The 10,676-nt window shown below is 45.1% G+C and overlaps 1 protein-coding gene across 1 annotated transcript; it reads right to left on the reverse strand.

Moving 5' to 3' along the window:
* Nucleotides 1–1,107: 1,107 nt before the first annotated feature.
* Nucleotides 1,108–9,165, reverse strand: LOC126548548 (uncharacterized). The gene is made up of 6 exons (XM_050196777.3): nucleotides 8,843–9,165; nucleotides 6,007–6,056; nucleotides 4,860–4,907; nucleotides 2,259–2,288; nucleotides 1,622–1,684; nucleotides 1,108–1,262 (listed from the first exon to the last, which is right to left on the reverse strand). Exons 1-6 carry the CDS (start codon nucleotides 8,967–8,969, stop codon nucleotides 1,203–1,205), a joined length of 378 nt encoding a protein of 125 aa, XP_050052734.1. The 5' UTR covers nucleotides 8,970–9,165; the 3' UTR covers nucleotides 1,108–1,202.
* Between the last annotated feature and the right edge of the window lie 1,511 nt (nucleotides 9,166–10,676).

Consider the following 10,676-nt stretch of genomic DNA (forward strand, 5'->3'; position numbering starts at 1 on the left):
TGCGCTGGCCGACGGCCTTGGCGTCCGACGATAGGACCAGATCTCTACGCCTAAAGCTTTCGTGGGCCTCCAAAGAAAGTATATTCCGTTCAGGGGTGCGATTTCCACAACCGTACGTCTGTCCTTTTCCCGCATCGCTTTTCGCGCTGAAAGTTCGAAACTCCCATCAAGTTGAATGGCGGGGCATTTGACTATATAGCTCTAAAGATAGGCCAACAAAACAAATTTTGCGCCTTCAAAAACAAAATGACGTCACTTCTGTTTTTAACGGATATGGCGTCACATTATTTTTTCTTCCACCCGAATGTTCCCTCCACATACAGATGGCGCTAAGCCCCATGAACCACCGATGAACCGCCATGTTTTAAACGTATATGGCTCCTATGGCTCCTATATTTGGCTTGTCAGTGCCTCGAGACAACTTGAAACGTTAATTGTCAGTGCCTCTAGCTGAACCGTTGCAATTAGTAGCAATTGGGAATGTACGCAATGTCTTCTCCACTTAAAGAAGTATAGATTGCTCTGAAATTTATGAGAATGAAGCCTAGAAGGCGTAATCCATGTATTTCTAATCATTTCCATGGTGACTCAACGATTGCAGCGCCAGAGTTCCCCCTAGTAGATTGTAGGAAACTCTACGGAAAGAACAATCCGCGATAGCACTCAGCCTGTCTTCACTCGCGCGCTGGCCGCCATTGTTCGCTCGCCAAGGTTTTGTCGTCTGCTGCCCCGTGACTGAATTGGCAGCCCAGCCTGGGCTGCACCGATAGCAGGTCACTAGGGTCGAGAATATGTGCGCTTGCTCTAAGCGGGTGTACGAGAGCAACGGATTCTAGTCTATGAGGTATGCATGAATTAAAAGATGAACCGAGACACTGCCGCTCACCAAGTTTGGGTGTCTCAGACAAGCTAGCCGACGTGTAGATAGGTCACCGTATATAGCTTTAGCGATGGAAGACTAGCCTTTCTTTGTTGCTCGCGAGCGAAGCATCTTGTTTATCTGGCACGCACAAAAAAAAAAAGAGAAGCAAGAACAACTCTGCATATATATACTTTTGCACAATGAGACCTTTCTGTCGATGTCGGAAGAAAGAAAAAAGGCGAAAATTCTCAGCTTCATCACCTTGTTTATTAGAAAGACCTTGAGCGCTGTCTTCTGTTAATACATTTATCTCCTGTTTTGTTTGCTTGGAAACGACGATTCATTGCGGAGTTGTAGGACCGAACAGCATCAATTTTGCCGTTTCTTGAGCGAAACAGGTCTGTAAGCAAAATTAACACATAAACGCAACTGTCAAGAAATCAAATGAGAATACGCATACACAACTAAGCAGGCAACATATGTGTCCAGCACACAAACACAACCAATCGTTCAACTTGGCATGGCCGTTTTTAATACTCACTCACTCACTCACTCACTCACTCACTCACTCACTCACTCACTCACTCACTCACTCACTCACTCACTCACTCACTCACTCACTCACTCACTCACTCACTCACTCACTCACTCACTCACTCACTCACTCACTCACTCACTCACTCACTCACTCACTCCACAGTGACCACGAGATCACTGCTGGTGCTTGCCCTGCTAGCGCCTGCGAAACTAGGCACTCACTGTGAACGCCTGGAACTTCGACCTGATTCCTTGGGCTATTTCGGTGCTGGGTGCGTGACGGTCCTGAAACAACGAAGGGAAAGAAAGGATGCACGGCGTGTAAGGGAAACGAAGCAGTGATGGCTGAGCAAACTCAGCGCCACAAACGGCGATTTCGTCGCACTACTGATACCGGTAGATTAAGCACGGAGTGAGCTTGCTTAATCGAAAAATTAGGCTAGGCAACCAAGTGTATGAAATACTGCTCTTTAAGGAAAATGGAAGGACTGGACTCCTTTATTTAATCATCTAAAGGAGTGATCTTAAACCTGAAAGAAAAGGCTTAGTATAACAGCTGCCAGCTGCGTTTTATATAGTCTAAAGTACAGATAGGCTGAACAAGGGAACGCGGTGATAAAACCATTGTTTATCGCGATGGCTTGACAATTACGTATAGTACATACAGGAAACAAGGCTGTCGCTCACAACCGGAAGTATACGGTGTTCTGGTTTTCCCCAAACTGTGCAATGCGCTTTCCGTAAAACTATTTCTGTAACTAACGTCCTTAGCTGATTTCGTAAACTGTAGCTTTTTTTTTTATCCTCCGTAAAATTCTGCTGTGCTTAGTGAAACTCTAGCATAAATTGGCGAACTTACAACGTATTCCAGAAAGTCCGTCGGCTGGTGCTGAAAAAGAAAGGACAAGTGAGAAAAAAATGAACAGTGACAGATTCATAACCGTGAGTACGAATTAAACTGTAGAAGCGTTTTGGTTAGTTTTCTCGTATAGCAACAGACGAAGGGCACTGTCGCCAACGTTTCCTCTACGCCTTGCGTATTATCGAAGTTGAGCTTCGCATGTTCCCCGTTTTCAGTAGGTTTAAGAGAGAGAGAGGGAAAGGGCATTTTTTTACCTGACATACGGACGCTCGTTATAAGGCAATCGAATTGGGAGACTTTAGATATAGAAAACACATAGTAAGCCCAGAAGATGGATGAGTGTTAAACAAGGTGCATCACTTGTAAGACTGCAACGTGTAACACATAGCGAGTACACAGTTTTATTTTATTAGCTACACCAAATTTTTTAAAGAATTGCCTGTGGCGGATAGATCAATTCTAACCATTGATCGAAATGACTCGTTGACGCGGCCATTACTTCTACGAGAAATCGAAATGGCGAATTGAAGAATTACCATACCAATGCTAATTAAGTTTATAATTAATTACTTCACGGCAGATATCTCAATGTACGAACTGTAGCTAATGAGTATGCAAGGCATATCGACTTACAAAGAATTCTTAGTACGGCACCGGTCTTGAGATATGCGCCTTCAGTGTTGAGGTAAATATATGCTGCTATTCCACATTTATAATAAAACGTTGTTTTATGCACCGAAGCAGAAAAGTAACTAGAACGTCAATGTATTTCGTCGGATACATTGAAAGTAAACATCCAGAAATTGGCGCAGTTCTGAATATTCGTTCTAAGTCGACATACCTTGCATACTCGCTAGCTACAATTCGTAGATTAATGTTTGTGCCATAAAATAATTATTTAAAATGGAATTACCCTAATTATATTAAATATTCAATCAAGCATTTTGATTTGTCGTAGAAAGAACGACCGCCTCATCGAGTTATTTGGCCCAACAGTTAGAAATGTGCTATGTGCCGCAGGAAATTTTGAGAATTTGGTGCAGCTAAAGAAGAACACCATGTGTGGCTGTGTTGTAGGGTGCCTTCAGTAGCCATGTTGCTTTTAAGATCGTTGACGAGTCTCTGTTTAAGGACCAGCCAATGGTCCTTAAAATGGAGGAAGCAACTTAAAGGAAACTTAAGTCCGTTTACGACACACGGGCATTATTAGTCTTCAAGTCGACACCCACCACAGAATCGTATTTCTTTATATACTGTTCTGAAAACGGGTAATCGAATTAACTTTTCGCCGGGTATGAGACCGATGCTTCGATCAGCAACCTTTCCTAACGCGTGTTACTATGCCCTTCATACTTTAACGCACCAATAGCAACCATACAGAATTCCCGCGTGTCTGAAGCCATCGCTTGCTGCATGTCCGAAGGCCGAGCTCCGTTTGCATTACGACGCCTTCTTCGTCCCGCGGAAGAATCTCGACCCGCGATGAAGCAGCGCCTGTGAGTTGGGTGAAAAGAATAGCACGCTTCTATAGCTTTCCTGATGAAATACATGTGTTAACGGAGTGTTTGGGAATACCTTTAACGTGCCTGTCGGTCTACGTGCGCGCCTGATATGGTTAGTTCGCGGGTTCGCGGTATGCATCAACTTATCTTTCACCCAACGCGTTGAGTATAGCGTGCCAGAGGGCAGTATGAAATTGGGAGCGAACAGGGAACAGCTGACATTCTGTTAGAAATTAGAAGGAATATAGCGGGCTAGATGGCGTAACGCATAGATGATATAAGCGGTGGACTGGCAGATGAACGGGCTGGGTGCCGAGGGAAGGAACACGAGGTCTAAAACCGCAGAGAATATGATGATGTTGCGTGATCCAAAATTTCGTGGCTACAGGATGCAATCGGCTGGCGCAATACAAAGGATATTAGCATAGACCTTGTTAGAAGAAATTAGTAGATGAAACCTTGGCCCTTGCGTTTTACCGGAGCTAAGAGTATGGCAGCTAAGCCATGTGGCATGGGAATGACTGGCTGTAGTATACGCGAGTAGGCTCGTGTTTTGTCCTTCTGGTATCAAACGGCTTTCCGATCTTGCAAATGTAACAAAATATTATCCTGTAAGTGCAACGAGTCACAATGGAAATGCGTGTGCTGCGAAGCATGCGTGACCCTCGCCTGTTTAGGAAAGTACGAGTCCTTGGATATTTAGAAAGACGAGGTGCAGTAAATACCTTGCCACGGGAACGTCTCAATCCCCGATGCTCAATGTAGAACAGATCGATGGACTATATCCATCATTCCCCCGGTAGCTGACTTAATGATCGCCGCGCTGGAGCTTCTTCTAGTGATTTTCGTGGGTAAGATCTCTATGGTAACTGCAGATAACCGCGAGTGGCTTTTGTCATGCAGTGAACGAGAAATAGACTGATGAAGGTGACGCCGGCGATGGTGGCCGTGACGATGCCCGGCCGTCACCCGGGTGTCCAGTTTTTAGCTGCAGCCGGCCTCCCGTGTTCGCTCGCCATCTCATGCCGTTAGTTCCGCACTGGGCCGTTGGGAGGCGCGACGAGCGCGGCTGCGCGCTACCCGTCCCAACGCTCACCGGGCGAGACCCGTGCTCTTCGGCTTGTTGTCTCTGGAGGTTCAGCACCTGGAATTACAATGTGCGCACGTGGAGGGGACGTCACTGAGCCGTTCGCAGAATCACATGGCTGCCTTTTGCATTGCAGAGTTTAGACGGCAGTGCAAAAGGTGCTTTGATTGATGCACCACAAGGCGGCATCCTTCGTGCATGTTTAGCTTTCGATGTATGCGAAGTCGAACGCCTCTGCAACGAACGTCTCTAAACGAAATTATCTGATAATTATCTCCAGGTTATATTGTGAGTCGTGCAGTGCGCAGCATTTACAAGGAAGTGACGTGTATAGCGAATAATTTTGGAAGCCCAAGATACTTCGTTGTAAAAGGTGTTCGACTGTACGCACTACACTTCAGTTAAGACGAACGCGGTTCAGCCAAATTTTCGGATGTCAGGAACCCTGCGGGCGAACACCCATTTGGTTTCAGACAGACACAGTGTAAAGAATAATCCGCCTAAAATGAACAGGCGCTCTCATTAAGCTGAACTTCGGCATCCTCCGCTGGCGCGAGAGGCCTGGATTAGAGTAGTGAATGATCTTGTTTTCAGGACATAAACAGCTACGTAAACGATGACGTGTAATATTGCAGGGTCGACACAATACGAACAATAATTGAGGAAGTCCTCGAGGGTATTCTAAAGGCTCATAATTAAGGTGTGCACTGTAACCACAAGCATCAACTGTACCCACATGTGATGCAGCTAATAATGCTCTTGATGCTTTTTCACTTTTTAGCAGGACGAATGTACTGAAGAATATATGAGGAAGCTAAGCGAAAAATCATCTACAATTCATGATGTTACAGTCTTAGTACCGGACCAAGGGTTCCGGCGCACAAAAATAAAGAAAAAAGGAAGAAAAGAAAGACGGAGCATTGTTTTCTTGTTCTGTTCTAGTAATCAACGTCACACGTCGAAATGAAGGAAAGTTTTATTTAAAAGTACACTTTGCCAGTCTAAATGGTTTAAGTGTTTCTCTTTAGTAGCCCTTTTGTACTTAAATCTCACTGTGCTGTTCTCGTGAACTGCGCAAGACATAATACGAGCCAACATGCTACTCCATGCGGTAATAACAGCAATACTGAAGCTCCGTATCAGCTACGACACTTACGGTGGCGCTCTCTTCTGGTGTCATCTGGGAGTTAGCGAAGCACGTTTGCTCTGGAACAGTAATTCATCGATTAGAGTTTAGGTGTGAGAGAATATGTGGAAAAATAAATTAGCAGCTAACACTCGATGCGCAAACTGTGAAGTGTCCAACAATTAGCAAATAGATCACAAGAATATGAACCAAGTCGGCTGCCAGCTGCTTCGTGTTCGTCCTCTTTGATTCTTCAACAAGTATCACTCAGCGTACCGAGCCATGAAACCGACTTCAGAAATAGATAGATAGAGAAAGGTATCGGATGAGAAGAGAGTGAGACTGAACCAAAATAAGTGGATTGGGATGCAGCCCGGGATTCTCATCACCTGTATAGTAAATCATTATGAGGGCATGAGAAAATGTTGAAGTAGCAGTAGTCCCTTCGAAACTCCGATGCAAGTGTGAATAAAAAAAAAAAAAAAAAAAACTCGGTTTGAGGTTCTCTATTCATGAATTTTTTAGGTCCCGGAACCATAATTTAAAGCACACTCACCACATTGAAATGTTTTGTTGAAGAGCTCACTCGGCCCATGCCCTGCCTCTTCGAAGAGCAACGTCCAACTGACTGTGGTCCATAGCGGACTATAGATAAAACTCTTTCCTTGTCTTGCTTACTTCTTGGCGCTGTCTTGATGTAAACGTGTTCCTGAATACGGTGTATGCCATTTAACCGCGCTCTTTTCGATAGATGAGCGTGTGAAGTTCCGTTCGCGGAGGTCTAGTGCCGCATGAGCGTTGCGTTTTCGAGACCTTTGGCGCTGCCTACAGGCAGGAAGCTGGAACAACGTAGTTGCTTCTGAGCATGCTCTGCCGAGTAGAGAGGGCGTTGAGACTCCCAGTAATAGCCATGTGCACCCTCAGGCCGCTCCTGACGATTCTGCTCGGTGAGAGGGGGAACCGCGATAGCTGCAAGACTGTGTGGTCATGTGCAGCAGGAACGGCTCCTGATCGGTGCGACTTGCTACGTAACCGCTCGTCAACTCAGAAAAAATCGTTCGCTTGTTCATCTGTCAACGCAGATGCACAAGCGCATCTGTGTGTATGAGATGGTGATTGATGATGAAGACGGTATGGATGCTTAGGATAAATACTACTACTACTACTATTACTACTACTAATAATATTAATAACAAGAATAATTACGATTGATTATTATTGTTAATATATTTATTGGCGCCCCCCCTCTATGTTCTAACGACACATTTATTTTTTACAGAAAGAGCGCTGGCATTTAAGCCTGCCGCTTTAAGTTCTGCGCTGGCCCCGACACAACTGATTTCCGGAAACGTACAGAGATATGAATAATGCAGCTTTGCGCCTGTTTTGGCTGCACACAGAAGCACCCACAATGTTTTAAAGTATGGGGTGGGCTCGCATGCCTGCTGAATCTGCACGTGCTCAAGGTGCATGACTATGACCGCGAGTGTCGAAGCCCTGTCTACAAGGCAGCGCGTGCTGAGCAGTAACTGTGTTGTTCCAGTTTCCTCCTGTAGGCTGTGCTAAATTCCTTGGAAGAGCACCGCTGCCGTGCACTAGACAGGCCGTGACGGGGGCTGTATTTATTATCATTAGTCTCCTCTTTCAGCAAGGTAGTGTTGATTCGAGCGAATTTTCGCTCGGATGACCTTTTACATTCTCACACCCGTATTGATAAAGTTGCACTTTCCACACATTCGTGACAATATATGAACGCAACACGAAAACTCACGTGTGTTTGCGTTTGTCACCCTTTCTGGTCTTTGTCTTGCACAAAATTTGCTGTCACACAGCGCAGCTTAGAGGAAAATGTTCAGCGTTGAAAATGTACGCAATAACTCTTTGGATAACTGACAATGATTGTGAAAATAAATACTGAATTAAGCATACGAAAAGACCAGCATGATTCAATAGAAATAGAGCAGATATGGCGCCGCTGACGAACCGGTTCTCCTGCTCACCAATTAACGTTTCACGTGCATGTTCGATAGGTAAACGCAGAGTTACTAGGCGTCGTGGTGACGTGTCGGCGTTTGCCGCGGGGCGCGCCAGCTAGAAGGCCTTTGGGTAACGGTGGCTGTTGCCTCAGAGATCACGATGCCAAACCTTGTGTCACCGCTCCCCACCTCCCGCCTATTCTTGATGATTACATCTTTTAATTAAGTACACGGCACGCAAGCGGTTTCAGACAATATTGTCCGAACCAGTGCAAACACTAATCACGTAGTTCGCTATTGGAAATAAAACACCAGTTAAGCACACGTCTCGGAGGCAGAGTAACGTATGAGATACTTCAGACAAGAGGCTTTACGAACCAGCGCAAACACTAAGTATAGCTACAGTAACTGAGTATATCGCTAAGTATACCAAGTAAAAACATATAAACTAGAAGCGCATTAAAGGGCGTCCGCGTACCTTGCACTCGGCCACACACCATTGCCATCCATTGAACGTTTCCACACTTTTGCTATAGCGCATTACATTTCAACTGTACTAAGTAACCTTACTATCTGTCCTACCCGTGTACTTAGATTTAGGTGCACGTTAAAGAACCCCAGGTGGTCGAAATTCCCGGAGTCTTCCACTACGGCGTGCCTCATAATCAGATAGTGGTTTTGGCACGTAAAACCCCATAATTTCTTTTTTTACTCTCTGTCCTATTGCCGCTGTAATGCACCGACTCAATTTCAACAATCGCGGCCGTTGTGACATATTTAAGCCTCCGTTTCGCTTGTGGCACGCAGCGCGACACATTGAAAAAAAAAAAAAAAAAACGAAAAGTGCTAGAGACCCACCGAACACGATCGCGAAATCGAAAAACGCTCACCCAATTGTTCCAAAATTGCCCCCGGGTCGCCGGACCGCTGCGGTCTTGCGCTATGCTCATCAGTGGCAGTAGCCAGGCCCGCCGCCAGCAGGACCACGGAGCAACACGGGGCCCAGAAATTGGCCATGGTTCTCGAGATGCTCAGAGCACAGGTGCGAGGCGGAGTGCGCTCTGCTATTCAAGTGCACGTTGAATCGAGCAATCACTCATTGGATCGCCGCTCGCTCGGCTCTCTCTATATAACAGCTTGTGGTCCGCCGCATATCCAGGCCCCTTGGATAAGCCCGGTTGCGGATAGGCCCGCTTATCTTCCTGCCACGCACGCTGAATGCAGCACGTACGCCTCATGGGCAAATGAACACCATCCTGACGCGGGCCAAGGTGACGTGCGGGCATGCGCACAACTGTAGTTGTGTGTATGCATATGCGTCGAAGAGGGAGGGGGGGGGGGGGGTAGTGTTCTTTGGTAAAAACAAGACACCAGATCTCTTGTTGATGGGGAGAACTCAAGGATGAAAGCAGACATCGCTTGAACTTCAAAAACCAGGTCTCGGATTACGCATATAGTCTTTTTGAAATGTTGCCATCTATTAGCACTAACTACCAGTGATACGTTGTGGTTAGTGCTTCGTCTTGATTTCTTTTTTTTTTCTTTTATTTTAACTGGGTGACAACGTACTTTGCGGTATTTGCGACAATTCCGGCATGACCCAGATTGTAAGGTGACCATTGTAATAATCTAAAGAGAAGCAAAACTAATTCCGACGGCAAACATGAGATCTGAACAAGAGTGGAGGAGGTAAAGCGGTTCGGAAGTTCTTAATTTTCATGTTGAGTATGTATATATGTCGCTCTTCTGCATTTTCCCTTGAAAATATTATTTTTTTTCTTTATTTTCATGTTGAATATGTATATATGTCAATCTTCTGCTTCTTCCCTTAAAGATGTGTTTTTTTCTTTATTTCTTCACATCTCTCCTTTAACGTCCATAGCCGCATGTAATTGTATGTGGCTATATATTGGTAAACCTGCTCATTAACAATTCTCTCTAACTATCAAACGCTGCTGTCTAACCACTGTCCCGCACAACGTATGACAACCAGCCTCTAGCAAACATTTACCGCGAAGTCTGATTGTGGACTCTTCCAGAGTAATCCGCACAACGCGACGGCACACGCCTGGCGATAAGGCACCGGCTAGAAACTAGAGAAGAGTGATAATACGCGAGAACTTGCGGCACGTGTATGACGGGGCCGAGACAGGCTTGACAGAAGCTGTCACCCTGATTCACGTCTCGGTGAAGACGACACTCATTTGTTGTTTTCGCGCAGAGAACGAAACAGTCTTGAAAACAGTGGCAACGCAAGCGAATCTATATATATATATATATATATATATATATATATATATATATATATATATATATATATATATATATATATCTATATATATATATATATATATATATATATATATATATATAATTGGGTGAGCGAGGATTCGCTTTGTGAACTGAACCAGAGCGTCTGATCACGAGATTTCTTGTTATGTTCTGTTACATTATCCTTTCACTTGATCAGAATGGGCTTTACCTTTGGAAAGAAGAGGACAATGAACCCACATCTTGTAGCACACTCAAACAATGTCAAATTGTAGAGAAAGAATTGAACAGCTGAGAGACCTGAGTTTACTAGTCCCCCCCCTCCAATCGTAGAGCACCCATACATTGTAGCACCAATCACAGACAGACAGACAGACAGACAGACAGACAGACAGACAGACAGACAGACAGACAGACAGACAGACAGACAGACAGACAGACAGACAGACAGAC

The sequence above is a fragment of the Dermacentor andersoni genome, chromosome 3 (assembly GCF_023375885.2).
Source record: "Dermacentor andersoni chromosome 3, qqDerAnde1_hic_scaffold, whole genome shotgun sequence".
Taxonomy (NCBI): Eukaryota; Metazoa; Arthropoda; class Arachnida; order Ixodida; family Ixodidae; genus Dermacentor; species Dermacentor andersoni.